Source organism: Hetaerina americana, unplaced genomic scaffold (assembly GCF_022747635.1).
Source record: "Hetaerina americana unplaced genomic scaffold, ioHetAmer1.1.p SCAF_11, whole genome shotgun sequence".
Lineage (NCBI taxonomy): Eukaryota > Metazoa > Arthropoda > Insecta > Odonata > Calopterygidae > Hetaerina > Hetaerina americana.
Genome location: NW_027286181.1, coordinates 45,098,257 through 45,119,634, shown reverse-complemented (window position 1 = coordinate 45,119,634; position 21,378 = coordinate 45,098,257). Strand labels below are relative to the sequence as shown.

The 21,378-nt window shown below is 34.9% G+C and overlaps 2 protein-coding genes across 2 annotated transcripts; one reads left to right on the top strand and one right to left on the bottom strand.

Annotated features, from left to right (window-relative positions):
* Positions 1–7,748: 7,748 nt before the first annotated feature.
* On the bottom strand, positions 7,749–12,447 carry Polr2F (RNA polymerase II subunit RpII18). Its single transcript, XM_071599636.1, has 4 exons — positions 12,314–12,447; positions 12,167–12,230; positions 12,003–12,094; positions 7,749–9,267 (listed from the first exon to the last, which is right to left on the bottom strand). Exons 1-4 carry the CDS (start codon positions 12,340–12,342, stop codon positions 9,057–9,059), a joined length of 396 nt encoding a protein of 131 aa, XP_071455737.1. The 5' UTR covers positions 12,343–12,447; the 3' UTR covers positions 7,749–9,056.
* Positions 12,448–12,613: 166 nt separating this feature from the next.
* Positions 12,614–20,547, top strand: LOC139701060 (charged multivesicular body protein 1b-like). Its single transcript, XM_071599635.1, has 4 exons — positions 12,614–12,796; positions 13,751–13,995; positions 15,900–16,120; positions 19,860–20,547. The coding sequence occupies exons 1-4, from the start codon at positions 12,775–12,777 to the stop codon at positions 19,978–19,980; spliced, it is 609 nt and encodes a 202-aa protein (XP_071455736.1). The 5' UTR covers positions 12,614–12,774; the 3' UTR covers positions 19,981–20,547.
* Positions 20,548–21,378: the final 831 nt, after the last annotated feature.

The window sequence follows — 21,378 nt, the reverse complement described above, 5'->3', positions numbered from 1 at the left end:
GGAATGAAATTTTTCTACAACGCATAAATTTCACTTCTCCCTTTTGAACCTATGGGCTCCGAAAAATCTGCCAAAATATTCAGGATTTTAGTCAATATTACTTTCATGAGGTTACCAAGTATTTGCAAAATAAAAAATATCTTTCTTCATCTTAATTTTTTTTTATTCACACCACATAATTTTTTGATACAGAACTACAGAAAGATTTCAAACTGAGACAAGTTTTCCCAGATACAAATCATTCTTTCTTTTTTTCCTTGCAGACCAAATACCCAATTCTCTTTCTATAAATTTCAAATAATTATCCTAATTGTGGCCACATCATACAGACAATGAAAAAATAATCTATGCCCTATTAAAATAAAAATTAACGTAAAATCACAGGAAGATATATCAAAAACTAAGTGAATACAGAAATGGCAACATGTTCCCTTCTTTAAATTATAAAAATTCTATTTCAGGTTAAATATGGACCAAGAACAAATTCTTATGGTTTACCTACCATCCTTGTGCACATGTCTGAGGTGCTTGATGAAAATCCTGACAATAAATCTAAAAACACAGGCATCTCTCTAAAGTCATACCGAGAAGCTGTACATGCAATGGTAAGAACTAATGTTAAATATGTAAAATATTTTCATTTACGATATTGTTTGAATACATTTAATCAATTATTTACATCTTCAGGTTTATGGTCACCTCTCGAGGACTGTTGATAACATCTGCATCTGCTTGGAAACCACCAAAAATAAGTACTTGGTAGAAAATAAATGGGATGATCAAAAGCTTAAAAGATTTTGAAAATTCAATTCATTACCAAGGGTACGCTTTAATTTCAATGCCTAATTAATGCTACAACTCTTGAGATATGAGCTTCATCTGCTCTATTCAAACGTGCCTCAGAAATATGAAGATGATCATTTTCAATTATTTGCTGCACCAAAATTGTTCATTGCTCATTATACCATCAATCGGTAAATCTCTGAAGAATCAATTTGTAAAATAATAATTTTCAAAAATTACTGAAAACAGTTACTATACACAAAATATTTCAACATTGTCAAAAATTATGCACCATTGGTGAAACTCTATGTGAATTCTTTATAACCTTTCAAGAAATAAGATGAAATATTTTTTACACATTTCTCCTATTTACTCTGATACATCAATAACTAAATGAATACACAATTTTAATCAGAGAATTAAGAACACATTTTAAAAATATTTTCAGCCACTGTATGTGCCATTAATTTATTTAATAATATTGCTGAGTTGAATTATCAACATATTTCGAAGCGTCAGCAAAACAAAATCTTGAGTAAAAAAAGATTTCTGAATGTATCATTCATAATTAAGTAATTGTAAATATAAAATGAATGTACCTACGGTTGTGCAGCAATAAAAACAAGATAGCTGTGACCATAAACTTGATTGGCACTAGATTTGTAAAGGGGGGGAAGTAAAACAAAGGTACGAGTAAGAGGAAAGATTGGGAACACACACTTGGGTCTGCTTGGGAAACAGTGACCCACATATACCTCAATCACACACAAAAAGTCAAAATTAATAAAAAAAAACAAACTCACAATCACACGGTCACTAGGTTGTGTTAAGGAATAACAGTCACTCTTGTGAATCGCATTCACACACACACTCAGGGTTTACAAGGATTCCTCCTATACCAGGAACCCATTAATCACACAGAAATACAAAACAAAACAGGAAGGACTTACATAAACAGGCAATTACCCAGGTGTATAAGACCTTTGTGAATTGCACATACCTACTCTAGGCACTTACCCACCCTCGATACTTATTTCCCTGTTTTTTGTTTGTATTTGTGTGATTGACAGGTCCCTGGCATAGGAGGAATCCTTGCAAACCCTGAGCGAGTGAGTGTGTGCGATTCACAAAGGTCTAACACACCCAAGTGTTTGACTGATTGGGAACGGGAAAGTGGGCTTTTCCTTTTTAATTTTTATTGTTTTTATTCTAGTGTGAGTACAACAGGTCCCTGGCATAGGAGATATCCTTGCAAATCCTGAATGTGTGTGAATGAAATTCATGAGTGACTTATTCCTTAACACAACCTAGTGGCATGTATAGAGAACGTGTGATTGAATGTTCACCATCCTTTGGCATCCCTAGTATAATATAATAGTAGCCTTGCATACATTTTTCATTACTCACAAAAGACAAATTAATGGTTTATTGGCCAAAGAAATTGTGGGCCAAAAGGCCATATAAGATTGCTTTATCAAGAGAAAAATGCAGATAACAATGTTTCATGAGCTGCTGATACTTGAAATGTGTGAGCTGTGCATGGAAGAGGAAAACTTTGTGTGATATAATTGGCAAAATGAATTATGTCATTTGAGGCAAGGGAAGCAAAGCACAAGGGATGTTATGTTCAATCAGCACTCTTAGCATTGTAATCAGGAGTTGATGATTGTATACATGGTAGTCAGGGTGATGCCTTGATTATGAATAATAGGTCTAGGATACATGTAAAAAAATGCAAGTAAGATCATTTAAGGTTCAAGTGAAATTTGTTTTACAAATAGATTGTTGCAATTGCTACTGGGTATGCTACAATGGATGGTGAGATAGAAAGCATGAAGGATGAGTTGAAGGGAAAATTTTACAGTAGTTTTCACGTGTGTCTCTTTAGTGAAGGAATAATAGTACACACTAGGTGGTATGCATAGCGCGGTTGGTCTATAAGGGATGGTATTGAGGAAGTGTTAGGACCATTTGATTACTCCTGAGTGAATCATCATGATCAAAACTTGCAAAGTGTAGGTTTTAAAAAAAGATTGACTCATGACTTAAGCATAAAGGCAAATCTGGGGGAAAATACAAAAGTGTTTGAGAACCACAGGAGAAGATCAAAGCATTACATTTTTTAGTAACATTTTGATTCATTGGGACTTCAAGTATGCCTTTGACCAGGGACTGCTATAGCTTACAATTACATATTCTGAATGAGAAATTGGATTGAAAAAGTATAATGGTATACAGATTTCTTATTTTTTTAAGGATCAACATGACCTACAGAACACTTTTTATGATGATGATTTTTTTCATTTTCACTTTATTGCACTCCTTCGACTGTTATGTATATATTAGCTAATCATGACATGAATTCAATTAATGAAATGAAGGGAGGCATATATTACTGTCCTGCTATGTGGAATTTCGTTTTGAGAGTATTTTCTTTATATCTTTGTCTGTAATTGGTATATTTTTGTGATATACACAAATGTATAATATGTATGAAATATTGCCAAAAAGAAATTTTTTTAGATTAAAAGATGATTTCAGTTTATCATAATACATATAATTTGTTAAAAAAGCATAACTAAAAATGCCCAGTGATAAGCCATATACCTTTAACATTCTCTCTCACCATGTGCTCCATTTATGAACTAATGCTGAAAAGCCTTATCTATCTTTTGAAAATGATCAAAACTCGACGTTTACAGTCAAATACAGAAAGAGAACTAAGAAGCATTGTAACTGACACGTCTTGAATGAATCAGAATGTTGTAATATTTTGAATTTCACTGAGATAACTTATTTATTTCATTTACACATTATAACAAATAATTTTGTCCATTAAAGTCACCTATAAACAAGAGAAACTTGGGATGGAATTTGGATTCAAGTATTTCATTGAAATTCTTGACTCTAGATTCTTGAAGCCAGAAACCCTTACGGATTAATTCATTTTGCATTGTTGATTAGGAATTTTCCAAATCAACAATTTACCAATATATAATACAATACATATTCCCCTAATGGTTTAGCATGTCCATGTTAAGGAATTTGCCCGAAAGTTTCAAAGCTAAATGAAAGAAAAAGTGATGATACAGAGATAGATTTATTGACCAAAGCAAAATACATAATTTTATGGGCTTTGCTAGAGATTCAATCAAATTTACAGGTGCATTAGATTAACATATATGCCAAGTCATACACATTTGGATGGATTTGAATTTCATAATAACAGATATTCAAGATTTTAAAAACAGATTTCCCCGCATTAGCTCTTTCTATATATTCATGGACACTATAAAAAACATCATTTACAAAATCTTTTAACATTTATTTGAATTTATTTTAATGGGAAAGTATTTGTTTTAGCTCTTCAGGAAGTCAATTAAAGAGCAGTTTACCTGACACTTATGGGGTTTTTTGTAGTACTGCTATCCGGCAATGGCCATTATAAAGATGATCCTTACCCCTGGTGTCGTGCTTGTGAATATGCATATTTCTGACCAGAGAAGGGGGTTTGTTGCAGGCATACAGAATCACATTATGCATACATATACAGGGAATGTCATGATTTTGTGACATTTGAAATACTACCGGCAAGATTTTCTTGCATTTAGTTTAAATATAACCCTTAATGCACATTTTTGAAGGGTGAGCATTCTATTGATGTTTCCATATGCTGAACTCCCCAAGCAGACAATGCCATATTGAGCTATGGACTCAAATATACCATGGTATACTGAGATTAGTACTTCTGCATTATAATGGTTAGCAAAATTTTTGAAAGGAATAGGGCTAGGCATAATTTTTTTCTACATATTTCCATTTGGAACCTCCAGCTTAACTTGTTGTCTATTTTTACACCAAATGAATTGGTATGTTCCAACTCAGAAATCAACTGTTTTCCTATTTCTACAGAAATATTTGACTGAAGGTCTTGTTACCAGATACCAAGTAAACTGCTTTTCTTGCATTTAGTTGTAAATTACTGTCATGCAGCCATTAAGACTGAATTCATCATAGGACACCTATCTATTTCCAATTGAGATGATTTAGTATGACCTGCTATTAGACTTATGCCATCTGCATAGAGCACGATGTTATTATTCTCTGGCTTTTTCAATACCGTTCACATACACCAGGAAAAGTCAAGGCCCTAGTACAGAACCTTGCGTAACACCATATTTAGGAATTTTCATTAATAATTTGTCGGTAGCAACCTTTTCTCTGACAATTTCTGCATACTGTTTCATGTTTTCCACAAAAAAATGTAAGCCAAAGATAAGCAATTCCCTTGGCAATTTTAGTTGCATAACCACTGCACCATAGGAATCGTTAACGGAAAAAGGACCAGGAAACCATGGATCACGGATGACATGATTGCAAAGATGGATGAGAGAAGAACATGGAAGAATGTTTACACAAAGTTTGGATGAAATGAAGTACAAAGAATTAAATAATAAATTGAGACAGGCAACAAATGAAGCAAAAGAAGCATATTGGAAGATGCATTGTGAGGATAAGGAAAGTTTGCAGAGGAAGGGTGAAATTGGTGCCCTGCACAGCTAAGTTAAATCTTTATCAGGAAGTAAGAATTATGCTAAGAGTTAGAGATAAGGTGGGTAAGATAATAGATGATGCAGGAAAGTTCCAAGAGGAAAGATAGAAGAACTGCATAGTAAAGAACTTAGACCAACTAAGTTAGGCATAGAAAAGGAACATGATGTAGAGGAAGATAGCTCAGGTCCAGGCATACTCGACATTGGCATAAAAAGGGCATTAAGGGAGATGAAACTAAATAAGGCTAAGGGGGTGGATAACATACCTCTGGAACTACTAAAAGGTTTAGGAAAATGTGGGAGGGAGAGGCTATATGGGCTGATTCGCAGTATCTATGAGGAAGGAATCTGGCCGGAAGACTTTGTGAGATCAGTTTTAGTTCCTATTCCGAAAAAGGTAAAGGCTACGTCATGTGAGGACTACAGGACAATAAGTTTGATATCCCACGCAGCTAAAGTTGTTCTCAGGATCATAAACAAAAGGATAGAGAGTAGAGCAAATGATTACTTAGGGGATGACCAGTTTGGCTTTAGGAAGGGAAGAGGTACGCGTCATGTCATTGCAGTAATGACATTTTTAATCGAGAGGAATATAGAATACAACCAGGAGGTATTTGCCTGTTTCGTAGATTTCGAAAAAGCGTTTGATAGAGTGAATTGGGAAAAACTAATGAGCATTTTGAAGAAAATAGGAATAGATTGGAGGGAAAGGAGGCTAATCCGCAACCTTTACATGTCTCAGACTGCTCAGGTGCGGGTGCGGAACGGAGAGTCTGGATGGGCAGTGTTAGGAAGAGGTGGAAGGCAGGGTTGCCCATTCTCACCATTGTTGTTCAACGTATATGTGGAGGAAATGATTAAAGAGGCATGGGAAGTACTGGAGGTACGAATGAAAGTCGGCAGGGAATTCGTAAAATCATTAAGGTTTGCTGATGACCAAGCTTTAGCTTGTCCGTCAGCCAAGGGGGTGCAAGGAATGCTGAGTGAATTGGAAATTCAGTTCGACAGATTTGGGATGAGAATCAATATTGATAAAACAAAGGTTATGTGATTTTCTAGAAAGAAAAAGGCTAAGCTTAACATTAAAATAGGAGGGCAAAAACTAGAGCAGGTAGAACCGTTTACGTATCTCGGTAGTGTATTGGACCAACACGGTCAAAGTAGTAAGGACGTAAGGAGAAGAATTGCGCTAGGCAAAGAGGCTTTCACAAGGAGGAGGGAGTTGATGACGGGGACGTTGAGTAAGGACATTAAGAAAAGACTGGTAAAAACTCTGAAATGGAGCGTAGCTATGTACGGCACCGAAATGAGGGTATGGAGAAGAATGGAGAAGGTGAAATGGACAGAGAAGAAAACGAATGAGGAAGTACTTGGTATGGTAGGTGAAGAGAGGGGTTTGTTGGGAGAAGTCCTATGGAGTCAGGAAAAATGGATGAAGGGCATATTGATCTGTGATTGAAGTTGGATGTTGAAGACTGTAATAGAGGGGAGAATTTTGTGCAAATGAGGAAAGGGCAGGATCAGGATAGGGATGTTGGATGGGATTAAGGGAGTACTCAAAGATAAAGAGGGACCTGATGTAGAATAGGTTGCTGGATTGTGTTTTATTTTGCTAGGAGTCACAAAATGTTTATTTGGTAGTTTTGCCCATCCTAAAACCTACCTTAAGTAGTAGATTACCTTATAATAACCACTACACACAGTTTCTATACTTTTATCTTTGGTGAAACCATGATGCTCTTACAGAGAAATAACTTTATTTTTTTGAGGAATTTTAAGTCTTTCTTCCGTCAATTTTTCAAGTATTTTTGAAACACATGCAATTAGTGTGATTGGCCTGTAATTATCCAGTTGGTCTTTGGCTACCCATTTATGAAGTGGCATGACTTGGTTATTCTCAACTCTTCCGGAAACTGCCCAGTTAGAAACAATTCATTGGCTATATTTGTAATAGATAAAATCAAATATTCCTGACAAAGTTTGATGAGATAATTTCACATGCCATTATGACCACTGTATCTTTTTGTTTTGGAGGCTAAGTAGATAAATATTATTAAGACCAATTAATATCAATAAAAATTTAATGAACACTGATCTTGTGACAACATTAAAAATACAATACTGCTAACTTAATTACGGACAGTTCCTCAAGAAAGTTAGGGAAAAGAATAGTATACATAGCACTGGTAACATCATTAGAATAAGTGAAATTTCACCTGACTCAATTCAAGATTGATGTGTCAACATCTAAAATTCCAGTTTGGACTAAGGGAAATTAGCAGTAAATCCTCAGGTACCTAACTTGGGTAAACTTTTAATTATGAAAGAAATAAAATTGTGTATTCTAATCCTAAGCACATGTTCCTTTTAAGAAGAGAAAACAAATGTACTATTCCTTTGATGATTTAATGGAAAAGGAGTGACTTAAATACCTAAACATCAAGTGAGCTTTAAGGTCCCAGACACTTTATTCTGGCTTTAATGGCCTTCAAAATGTAGATATTTTGTATAATCTTTGAATAAGAAGAATATTTTTGCAACTTAAGCTATTTTTATCAGCAGTTGATGATCAGGTCCTTTCATGAAGGAGGTTGCTCAGATTATCAAAAAGCCGAAAAAATGCCAAAAAAAACACTAATGAAAAATAACCATTATTTTTACAACAGATATACCAGAGAATGAAACGCCTGGGATATCAAAACAGAGAACAAAATATGCTAGGAGATCTTTAGAGAGACCTTTTAAACAAATTGATTTAGTCACAAGTTAAATTAAAACTAAGTAAATTATTTACTTCCCAATTTCACAGTAAACTGTGGATGATAACCAGGTACTCGACTAGCAGCAATAAAAATCTAGCTGTTTCACTAATTCAAGCCTGAGGGGGTAGCCAATACTGCCAGTACCTTCCGTGAACAAACAGTTCTGTGTTTGTAAGTGTTAAACATCTACTCAGCATGAAATATTAAGGTCCCAGCAAACGTCCAAGCAAAAACCATTAAAAAGACAAAGAGCATTTTGACGTGGAATGAATGTTAATTTAACCAAGAAATTTTATTTGGCTCATTCACAGGATACAATTCTCAACCCAACAATTAATATAGGTTCATCTCCAAAATTCCTGGAAATTCCTCTAATATCCATCTCAAAATCCTGAATATGGATAGGGGCATACTGTCAACTCATACTCAATCAAAATTCTCTCAAAAATTTTATAAGAACGGAGAAAGAAGGGAAAAGATAGGAAAATAACATGAAGCACTTTCAAGGAACCTTCCTATGTACATCTCGTTGTGTAACAAAATTCTTTTTCAAAATTTACATCATGCATGCATGATGTTCAAATAACTGTGTGCCACAAAAGAAACTTTTAACTGAATAATCAGCTAATATCCATTAAAATGCAGAAATTTCAAGGCATAGATATTCCTCATCTCATAACAATAACCCTGCACCATAAAAATATATTGAAATATCTTTCAACATTTCTTCCTTGAATATGAACATCATAATCAAATCAAGATGATCAAAATGGGTTACTACAAAGAAATGCTGAGTTAAAACGATTGTTCTATTGTTCAAATACTGTTTATTCACAAACATAAAAAACACACTCCAAAATCTATATTCAATACTTGCAGCAGAAAATATTTTCAATTCAGTATGATAGGAATGAAATGGTATAAACCCTTGTACTTAACATTCATTACTACAGCCCCTTTAATTATCAGTTATATTTAATTCATCGATTCCCCAATCCTCATAACTTCCATCAGGCAAGTATCTCCTAATAATAATAGGTATCTTCCTTTGCTTCAATTCTTTCATTGCTATTTGCAGAGGATCTGTCTCACCATCCAACTCCACCATTACGGGGGCGCACATAGCTATCTGTAAGGCTCTTGTTCCCAAAACCCTGGCCCGTTCATACCTATGACAGAAACAAAAAGTATGCTTAGTAAAGTTTCACTAATGAATTACATTCAAATTTCAATGCAATTTTCTAACAGTTAAAAAAATTATTCAAATTTCATCCTCTTGACACAAAATTACCTCAACCATTATTAAAAAATTGAAGAGTTCTATGAAATCATATATTGGTGATGCTTATTATGATGTACCATTTAAAGTTAAATTTGTTTTATGATTTCATTCGTGCATTTTTAAATGTGGATTTTCCTAGGAGACCCACGTTTGAAAACCCATTAAAGAGATTCAGCAATAACTATGGTTACTCCTGATGTTTGTCAGTATTCTGCAAGAATTAATACATATTTTCTGGAAAATTGCACCAACCTAATGGCTCATTATTTTTTTCCCCTTTCTCATGATGTTTAGCAACCATTCCAAACTCATTTCATCTACTTTCTAAACACACGTGGTCCAAGTGAAGGCTTCTCATGCACTGATTTTGACATTCTTTCCTATCAAAAACCCATGAACCTAATTTTTAATCTGTTACCTAAAATCTACAAATCTTAGGTAGTTCATTGTCTCTAGCATCAATTTTCAAACTGGACAGATCTCCGCATTCATACACCATTACCTTGAACTATGGCCATGCCCTTCCCTTCTTTTACACAAGTTTTCCGTGACTTTCTCAACTTGCTACATTCAATAAAAATTCTTCCAGACACCAAAACACTAATGGCCAGACATTTTCCTTAACACACGCACTCCTAACATAGAAGGCCTACAGACAATTTCTCCCATAAAGACATGCACCACAAATTCCTTCCACCTACTTCCCAGTTCAGTTTTAATCTACAGACTAAAGTCACCTTGATGGGCACTCGCATGGCCCCAGTCTATGCCAACCTATTAATGGGCCATCTAGAACAAAGACAAACTTTCCAACCTCTCCTCTGGTTCCACGATGTTGATGATATTGTCCTCTTTTGGCCCCATGAATATAATATAATATCAAACTTTATGTCTCCTTTGAACTCCTTCAGTTTGGTAACCCCTTACTTCTCATACTTCAGGCTCATCCCATTTTTCCTCTCCATTTGCAGCAACGTTATTTGCAACGATTCCATCTCGTTACAGAAATACACTAATAAAGGGTACGGCAGCATAACTTGCTGCTTTTAAGGGTATTTCTATCCAAATCAGCAAATTATGCTGCCGCACCCTGCATATTACAAGAGGCCCCTGAGGTGGATAGCTGGAATCACTTCTTTAAAAAAATAATCTTTCTCCCATCTCCACTTCAAGACCAAAACATTATGCAATGAAAACTTTAACTGCCATCTACTTTTCTAATGCATATAAAATCTGAAATATTATAAAAGAATTGGACCACCTTCTTAATGACCAAGAGTCTATATCACCCCCCTCACAAAATTCCCCTCAATCTCACATTGAAACAAACACCAAACTGGGATGATCCACAAGACCCTCAACACCACCACCAATCCCACATTGCTCCTCTTTAGGTAACTGCCCATGTTACAAGTGCTACCCTCTCCTCTGCCTCACACACTCCGATACCCAATATTTTTTCTCTGGCACATTGCACATTGGTGCATGCTAAACCATTAGTTTTTAAAGTCTTTCCATCCAGGATTCAGCAACTGCTACTAAACAACAGTCTCCATTTCTTAAAACAATGGTCTAACCCTTAATTACATTATTTCCCTTTCCTTATATCACACTTTACCTTTTGTGGTCACATCTCCCTGCTTAACACAAGATAAGGGACGTTGCTGTTAAGAGTGGCCACAAGAGGTTAAATATCGCTCCTGCCCACCCTAGCAGGCTGCCTATGTGAATGACAACATCATGGGTTTTCTCTGCATGCAAAAAAATATTTGAATTCTTATAAATTACTATTTTGACACAAAACAGAAATATAATGCTCAGGAAGCATTAGCAAATAAAATTATGTCAATAACAAACATGTTTTAATTTCACTTGCTAGTACCAGAAAATTCTTATACTTACATAATCATGCACATTTTAATTATCACGATCATTAAAAGGCCAACTAAAACACATGTAACCAAGATTTTCTAAACCCAAAATCTCAAAATAATTTTTTTAATTTGCCTTTAGAACTCTAGTAATAAGTCTCACAAAAGTAACCCAAAGTAACAGAGAAATAGGACGATAAATTATATAAATTAGCAATGACGCATACTGCATTAAATATACGCTAGGAAAATTTACGAAAATCATATTAATGCTGACAGAAACAAAGTCGCAAAATTTTTGCTTCCCGTAATTTTATTTCAACTTGAATTCAAGTTTTACTGTATATTCTGCCTTGTTCTCATCCAAATTCGTAAATTCCTCTTCAGGTAAATCTTAATTTTGTGAAATTAAACACTATTACTAATGTGAGATTCTTACAGTGAGCCAAGGACATAATAAATATATTGGAGTTGGTGGGCCTGAAACAAATTTGCATAACACAATATCAAATGAATTAAAAAATGTCCGGATCTATTTGAACCACTATCCACCCTCTTAAACTTTCGCAACCAAATTTTACAGCCACTATTGGAACCTAGCGCGTTTTCTGGGCCACAATTTCAACGGTTATTGAAATGACGAGGAAATGGGCACTTGTCAAAATCCCAGCCTCCCACATTTTACACGGAGCGATACCCAAAACCACAATAGAGAACGTGCACGTAAATATTCAATTAGCTTCAAACGTACTTGGTCATGTATGGTGTAGTGATTCTCTTGGAACTTTGAACACCACCCTTCGCTTCCCCAGCTGATAGAATGTCCAAGTTGTCTGCTTCATCCTATAACATGAATGGCAAGTTAATACACTACCACAAATAATATAACCTGGTTTTGATTTCCACAATATATACCTCCGGCTGATCAATTTCTTCCAGGTTCTCGTCATCGTCAACATCGTCGAAGTCATCCCCTACACTGTGGTGATAATAAAAAATTGCAAGATTAAGAAGAATCCTATTCACTTCATTTAGGTTTGCGCAAGCGAAATTTAACCATACTCATCGGGTTCTCCCTCTTCATCCGCCATCCTCCCACGTTTATGTTGATAACTCTTAACACAAAATTAATTTATTTATCGTACGGATTCACTCACTGTATACTCCCAAGGCACCGCACTTCCTACAATGAAAGTCAACTTATAGTTTGGGAGGTATTAATATGATATATTTGGAAGTAATATTGATTTTTTAATTATTTTTTATAAAATTAAAAAACAATTTATTTATAATTATTTGTAATTTTTTTCATTCAAGGCTTTAGTAATATACTTGACTTCAAAAACATCGATTGAATAACAGTCACACTTCCGGTTCCATGAGAAGTGTCAATGTCGAAAGTTATATATTTGTATTATTAGACGGGTGTTGTCATTCAAGAAAAATACGCTTGTACATACAATCTCCACAGAATATACATAATTTTGTTACTCTTTTACCTTCCCGATAAATTTCTGTCCAAGATGTCGATGGCAACGATGGAAAGTATCCTTAATTCGGATTGCAGATAAAATTTATCTTTCACGGTTATCTTATAACCGTTTACATATTTGGGGCTATAAATTCATGAATATTAAGCATTTAATGTTTCTCAGCATTCGCGCAAGGTGTATTGCGTGCAGTGACTGAGGAATGGCATCGTTCTAGTAATGTGTGTAATTCTTTTCGTCGTCCTTTTTGGCATTTTAATGGGCGAACCATAATATGTGAGAAAGAGTACCCTGTAATGTTTCGTTGACATAATTTCAAGTGTTGTAATTTTGCGTCTTTTAAGAATTATTTTAGTATATAACGCGTTTTGCCAACTTGCAAGTATTAATTCGGCCAGGTTGCTAATATGTCGAAAGAGTTTTCTGTGCAGTATGTCTGTTGTGTATTTCTGTTGTGCCCTTTCAATTGAAGCCTTTATAAAATTACGAATATACCGATTTCACCCAACCTATGCTAGAGCCTAGGCCTTGGGTGGAATAGCTTATTGATGAGTTCCTCTAAAATATTAATCCAAGTTTAATGATACGATATCCGATTGTTTCTTTCTGGCTAAGCTAATACCGTTAAGTTTTAATCACAATATTGTTGTAAAATGTACCCAAATTTTCTTTATTTCACGTGGTGAAAATTGAATACTAGCAATGTTATTAACTGTGCGAATAAATAGATGTGATATAAACTAGTGTTTTTGTCAAGTTAGCCAGAATGCCCTGTCATATTTCTTGTTTAATGTGCGATTGAATATTTACACCAAGTTTATGACTAGCAATTATGAGTACATTTTATGATTGCTTAAGTGGTACCTTGAATTGATGTTTTAGTTTATTGTTTTGTAACCTGCAATGCCATCAGAAAAATTGTTGCATCACTTCCAAATTCTGCTACTCTTTGTTATAATAACTTAGGATAAAAGATAAACATTGTTGCCTCCTTAACTATGTGAAACAGAACATCTCTTCAATTTGAAATTTGCTGTGAAAGAATTGGAAAGAAATTCAAAGAAATGTGAAAAAGAGGAAAGGGTCGAAAAAGCAAAATGCAAGAAAGCTATTCAAAAAGGAAATATGGAAGGTGCACGAATTCATGCGGAAAATGCTATTAGGCAGAAGAATCAAGCCCTGAATTATCTAAGGATGAGTGCAAGAGTTGACTCCGTAGCCAGCCGTGTCCAAACTGCTCTTACCACAAGAAAGGTATTTCTGACTTCTTTTAGTTTATTTTATATACATATTTCACCTCCATCAATGAAAATTTAGTTGTTTGAATATTGAAGACTTATTTTGATCTTGTTGCTGCCGTTACTGGCTTGACCCTGTGGATCGTACAATGCCTAAGTATTGGTGACTTAACCCTCGGCTACAAGTTGAAACTTCCTTCAGGTGATATAAAATGTTTCAGTTTTTCATTTTCGGATATGATATTTATTCACAACACTACTTTCCGGATCCATTTCGAAATTTTTGTTTGCAATAAGCAATGTGAACCAGAGATGCAGCTCTGAGTCCACTTGAAGGTGATATATCTTAGGAACGTTATAAAAATTTATACTTGCTGCCCCGTTTCAATGGGTATGATTTTGAGTGTAGTGACAAAATCATATATATATATGTACCGAGAAATGATGTTGACTCATTTCTAATTACTTGCAACCTAAATAATATGGGTAGGAATGATTTTGGTTTTTTATGGTGCTTTAATATCTGATATCACTGTATTATTCTTGAGATAATTAATTTTAGAGTCACAGCCATTCCTGGAAAAGAAAATGAATCTGCAATGTGTGAGTGATGGCAGGCTCCATAGTAGAGATGTGCAAACTCCATAAATGTGCTTATTTAAAATCATTGTGTTCATGGCTGTCCAAAACAGTGCTGTGCTGGTAGTGGATTTATTTACAATATGGGATGGTGGAAGTCAAGGGTGTAACAATAGACTTAGTAATTAGAAAATGAGCCCAGTTAATGCTGCAAGCACATGGGGTTAGCCCACCTATGACTTTTGATTTGTAGACATTGGATAACATAGTCTAACTTTGAATTCAAGTTTGGTACGCAATACTTGTGAATTTCAGGGTAATTCAGTGGCCAGTTAGAATAATTTTTATCCATGAGAGGAAGTGTCTTCCTTTTCAGCAAAAGTTTTCAGTTTCTTTTTTTTGCAGCCTCATTTTCCCATTCCGTGATTCCTTGTTTGGTCTGCTAAACTCATTCCTTGAAAATTGACGCAGACTCTACTTATTTTCATCTTTTGAAATTACATTAACAGCTAAGCCAAGCTTTGGCTATTTAGGTGCAAATGAACATAAATTTTTTTTCCTCAAGTCTGCAGTTGCTAAATCCACCTTTTGCCCGCTCTATTTTTGCATCATCTTCTCAGTTGGAGGTGGGACAAAATCTTTTCAGCTGCCTTGTATCCATGTTCAGAAGCATAATTTACAATTTCAAGTTAAAATGCAGCGCTGTGACAATCTTCTGTCTTAAGATCCCATGAAGTTATCATCATTTTAACTTTAATTTCTGTTATTATTTTGATATAACCGAAATTTGTATAAAAAGCAACAATTTTCTATGCCATTTCCAACACTTTCATCCTACTTAAGGTTGAATACGTGTAGGCTTTGGGTTTATCAGAAGAGATACAATGTACGTTTGATGTATTAGCAGAGGGACATCATCCCCATTAGCCTAGTGCATATAGGTTTCGAAGAAATGTGATATGTAACTAAATGCGATACATAGTTGGCATTAATGATTTATTTGGGAATTTTTTTAGGAGGTAATTTCAATGGCATATTTAAACTCTTCCATACCACTTAATAAAAAATCAAAATTTGTAATAAAGGCCTCCACTTTTTATGCCTGATTTGGGAAAAAATACTCAATAGTAAGTATTTTTCTGGTGAATCAGCTTGTGGTTATAGGTCAAGGAATTACTAGTATATTCCCAGCCCATTGGACACAGGCCAACTATAAAGCACATTTTGGAGCAAAAAAAGTGTATCTTTGTGCAGAGAATTATGATAATTTCGTGTGTGAAAAGTTGCCATTGTCTAAAGTCGGACCCATTGTTATTTACCATCAATATTTTTATTATTTAGGTAACACAGTCAATGACTGGTGTGGTCAAAGCAATGGACGTTGCAATGAAATCAATGAATCTCGAGAAAATCTCAACACTCATGGATAAGTTCGAGAATCAGTTTGAGGATCTTGATGTGCAGAGTTCTTACATGGAGAATGCAATGTCACAGACAACAACTACTAGTGTTCCTCAGAATGATGTTGAGAACCTCATGCAGCAAGTGGCAGATGAAGCAGGGTTTGTATTCATGGGTGTAATTTTTGTGTGTGGATGTAATTAAAAGGGGTGTGGTAGTTTAGTGGGTAAATCTCTGGGCTACAGACTGAAGGACACTAGTTCAATATAAGCACCCTCAATTTTACCCTGACTGTGAATTTTTTGTAACCAGATCTTCCTGGGAAAACACAGGTGGCACAAAGAAAGTAATTGACCCCCCCCCCCCTTACCTGGTATATAATTATTACATGCTTTTGGGCTTAATATTAGGTGAGCTCTGCCTTAGAATATCAAACCAACCTTCAGGTTCATTCCTGTGAAAAGGGATGTAATTAGTGTTAGCTCCATCTATTGATTTGTCGATGGGACCAGTGTTGTTTTATCTTTGGCTGGTAGTAATGCGCCAGCAACTTTGTTTGAAGTTCAATGGGTGAGGGTGAAATTACTGTATATTCCCATCGATAAGGCACGCCCAAAACTTTGTATTTATCATGAATTTGTATAGATACCACGTGCCCCAGACTTCATAGTTATCTTGAACATGTTTAGATGCTGTGCATCTGGAAAAAACATACATATTAATGTGCGTAAAATTATATATAGTGTGTGTAAAAATACGTCTATGTTTGGAATTTTTCAATTTTAATTACATAGCACGCATCGTCATTTTTTTGATCATCTGAACATTTTTGTACAGATAACGCACGTGTTATCGATGGGAAAATATGGTGTATATATTTTACATTCAACAAGAAATATGAACAAAGGCTAGGAATCATTTGTTGTATTATCCTAAAAAATTTAGGGCAATTGCATGCCATTCGAAAGAATAAACCAAGGCTGTAATTGATGGTCATATTACACAAGTCTTCATTTTCTATATGCCCATGTGAAATATTTTCCCCATTTAATTCATGGCATTTTACCACAAATAAAAAGTAATGCATCTGATCAATATTATAAATGTGTTAGGAAAGTGATGGAGTCACATAATATGACCAAAACTACAGTTATCTATGAGACAGTTCGGTTGATAGGATAGAGCACACCTAGTGCTAAGCCCAGCAGAGTGAAATTCATGCATCAGGGTAGGGGGGCCAGGTCCTTTCCCTGTGCTAACTATGCTTTCCCAGGAAAATCTGGCACCTAAAAAATCCCACAGCTTGAGTGAAGGTAAGGGCATCCAGAGGCATTCAGGAATTGAATTCCTGCTCCCCAGTCAGTGGTCCAATTTTTTACTCACTGGACCACACACCTCCCTTGTATAATATATAATGATATAAGTGTAAGGCAATGATAATTTAAAATGAATACAAATTAGCTAAAATATCGCATGTGCGTTTTCCCAAATCAGAGAATCATATCATGTTTTTGCTATATTTTGCCTTATTCCATTGTTTTTATCACTTCCTGTAATTAAATGTAGTATGTATATTTTAATTTTTATTTTCTTGCCTCTTGCAAAACTCCTGGATGAAATGGAGTTAAATATTATGGATAATGTTCATTAAATAGTGATCATATTTTTTTATTTGTTATAGTTTATTATGCAGAAGTTTAATTTCATATCATGTTTTAGCATAATTAATGGCATTTGCGAGGAAGGAATTTGGCTGGGAGATTTCCTCCAATCAGTGTTAGTTTCTATCCGAAAAATGGAATAGCAACCAATTTGAGGACTATGAAACCATAGTTTGATTTCACATCGAGCTAAAGTGTCTCCCAGGGTCATCAATAAGAGGGTGGAGAGTAGGGCAAATGATTACTTATATCTGTTGATTTATATCACATATGTGTTACAAGTTTCATTGGTTGGACTCTCCAGTATTGAATCAGCAGCAGCTACTGCGAGTCGAAGTGTGTTCATTTCATCAACAGCAATCATGGAGGAAACCAGGGATGCTGCATTGAAACTATGCATTTTCCTGAATTAGCCTTCAGTCTATTCGTCCCCGCAGTACAAATAGAATATGATTAAAAGTAATTAAAAAGGGGAGGGGACTGACAATTTGAAAGTAAGGTGAGCTCATAGTCACTCCTCTTACGGAAGCAATTATTAGCCCTGCTGCTGCATTTGTGAGAAGATATCATTGATATCATCAGTACCATCAAATACAGTGAAAGTTTCATTGGGTGCCATACACACATTGGTGACAGAAAAATTGCACATGAGGCATGTTGTTGCCCATTGGGTTCGACAAAATCATGACTCTCAGAGCTCCTCATCCAATCAGTAGTCTTACTTAGCTCATGTAGCTTTTTTATGGCACAAAGTGTGAAGTAACACCCGTGACTAGCATTTTAACCATCAGAAATGGGTACTATCAAGCTACTCATCATATCTGCTACTGGGGCAGTTCTGAAGGCAGATCATTGAAACTTGTACCACAGGAATGAATAACCCATTAAACTGGCAATCCTATATACTTTTGCACAATTAATGATGGAAATAAAATACTCTTGTTAATAACCCTCATACTATTTGCAAACTTACCCCCTCTCCCTTACTCCCCTCTTGGAGCCAGACTATCTAAGATGAAAAATATTGATGTATGTTACCTGATGATGCACAGCATCAAAACCATGGTCGTGTTTTCCAGAAATTTATGTGTAGCTGGACACGAAAATATATTCACTATCATGATGTATCATACAGGCTACTGTGCACAATGCATCTCTAACAGAATATAAGTATTTAATCATCAGAATAAGTCAATGTGCATGGAATTTATTAATCAGTTAGTGTATAATTTATAAATATTTGTTTGCCCATGCTGTAAATTTGACTGCTAACTGTTGGCTAAATGAAAATCATTGCAATGCTTATAAGAAACATTGGTTGCATAAAAGAGCAACTCTGCTTGAAAAGAAAAAATGTTTTGTTCAATTCACTATCAATGATTGTACCTTGAACACAGGAAAATGCAGACATCAGGCTTTCAAATTAACCTCTTTAGCAAAATAAATGTAGAGATATTGTAATTAGCTGCAGTAACATCTGATTGAATGAAAATAATTAAGCTTTTAAATAATATCTAGCTATATTAGAATGAAATTTCAGTAGCAGTTGGCGTTCAATGAATTCATAACTTGACCGTTGGAATATGCAGCCATCAAGGTTTTTAAATCCACCAATTAGATAGAATAGGTATTTTAGTCAGTTATAGTACACCCAATTGGGCAACCCTGCCCTAAACAATCATCCAACTGGATATTTACCCTTCGTTCTTTTAACATGATCTTCATTTTCCCAGCAAAATTCAACATCCTTGAGAAAAATTTTGAAAATTCATATGATTGTGTGCAATTTTGTGATTTGAGTTAAATGATGCATTTCTTGGTAACACTACTCAAGTACTCTTTTTTGACGAAATATTGGCATTTGGCATAATTTCTCCAGATAAACACAGCAATACACATGCATAGGACTCCTAGACTGTATAATTATTATTATATCATCAGTTTTTATTGAGAAAGAAACACTTGTAATATTTCAGATACTACTTTTGTTTTGATTTTTTTTTAACTAGTAATTAATATTTTAAAATAATGCATTGGCTGGTACCTTAATTTCAATTTTCAGATTTCTTTTAATTTGTCCTCAAGTGTCATTTTTTTTAGTAGATCAAGGTATGACAACCCTATGAATGCATTTGTATATGTTCTAAGTATGCCAGTCTAAGAATTATCAATAATTAATAAATCATAAGTGAAAACAATAATAATTGAGCGTATGTGTATTCCTTTTTATTATTTTCAGATTGGATTTGAACCTCCAGCTTCCACAGGGCACAACCAGTACTATTGGAGCTTCCACTCAAGTATCTCAAGAGCAAGATGAACTCACACAACGTCTTGCACGTCTGCGTCAAGTTGAATAATGTGCTTTGCTTCTTTATTGCACTTTTAAAATTTATTTCTTCATTTGAATACCCTGGATGATTGGCAGATAATAGGGGGAATTGCTTTGAGAAATTGTTGCAGAAGTTGTCATAATTCTAAATTGCCTTCTAAACATATACATAATGAAGCAATGAAGAAAGCCCATCATTTTTTTTCCAAAGAAGCAATTGCTAAGGAAGTTGTTTCCAAACATACTGAAATGTATAGGTCTGTTTTAATCACCAAATAATTGCACTGCAAATAATTCAATTGCCAATTCACATTGCTGTACTTTGTAAATATTATATTTTTATTAAAAATAATGTATAAAACACTCCTTGCTTATTAATTTCTAATGTGGATGTATTGCAAAAAATGGTAGGTTTGCAAAATAGGAGACTCCCACAACCTGGGTGTCACACACTGCTCTGGTGCGAGTGGTGAATGAAGAGTAAAATTGGTAATTTCAGGCTTGATGTGCCTATTGCAAGCCTATGTTGTTCTCCCCTTCTATGGAAAGTTTTGCCATTAATTGGGAATGTAATGGCAATGAAAATGTTTTAGCGTATAGACTTATGAGGACAAAGTAATATGTTTTTCTAATTTAATGTGAAGTGTAAAGTCATTTTCCTCAGAAACTTCACCTTTTCCTACTCCTGTCATTCCCAAAATGCCTTATTTTGCTCCCATACTACTGTCCTATGACAAAAAGGTATGCATACATGAGGAAGGTGAAAGCTGATGGTGTTAACTTGTATGAATTTCAAATGCAAGTCATAATATTAAAACATTAAATGGAATTATCAAAGCTGCAATTCTTCTTTCTGCAATGGATGAAGAATCAAAATGAGCAGTGTTAGGAAGAGTGGTAGGATGGGTGTCAATTATCATCGGTTCTTTTCAATGTATATGTGGAGGAAATATTAAAAGAGACTTGGAAAGAGCTGGAGGTAGGAATTAAAGTCATTGGAAATCAGTCATGTTTGCTGATGACCAAGCTTTAGTTTGCCTGCTAGCCAAGGGTTTAAAAGCATTGCTGAGCACATTAAAAAGCCTCATATAGGCATGTGGTGAGAATTAATGTGAACCAAAAAAAATGGTATACAGTTTTCAAGGAAGGGGGAAGGTAAGTAAAATATTGAAATAGGAGTTCATTAACTTGAGCAGTTCACATAGCTCGGAAATGTTGTGCAGCAAAATGCTCGGAGTAAGAAGCTTGGACTTCAGAAGAAGCATTGGGCTAGGAAAAGGGGTTTGTATGAGGAGGGAATTGACAGCAGGGATGTTAAGAAATGGAGAATCAAAACTTTGATGGATCATGGTTTTGTAAGGGATGGAAACTTGGTCATTGAAACAAGATGAAAGAGGTAGATTGGAGACTTTTGAAATGTGTGTGC

Coding starts and splice junctions, on each gene's coding strand:
- LOC139701060 (XM_071599635.1), top strand. CDS start 12,775: ATGTCGATGGCAACGATGGAAA. Junction 12,797..13,750: donor GTCGATGGCAACGATGGAAA/GTATCCTTAATT, acceptor TATGTGAAACAG/AACATCTCTTCAATTTGAAA. Junction 16,121..19,859: donor CAAGTGGCAGATGAAGCAGG/GTTTGTATTCAT, acceptor TATTATTTTCAG/ATTGGATTTGAACCTCCAGC.
- Polr2F (XM_071599636.1), bottom strand. CDS start 12,342: ATGGCGGATGAAGAGGGAGAACCCGATGA. Junction 12,095..12,166: donor AAGAAATTGATCAGCCGGAG/GTATATATTGTG, acceptor TTCATGTTATAG/GATGAAGCAGACAACTTGGA. Junction 9,268..12,002: donor ACTACACCATACATGACCAA/GTACGTTTGAAG, acceptor TTTCTGTCATAG/GTATGAACGGGCCAGGGTTT.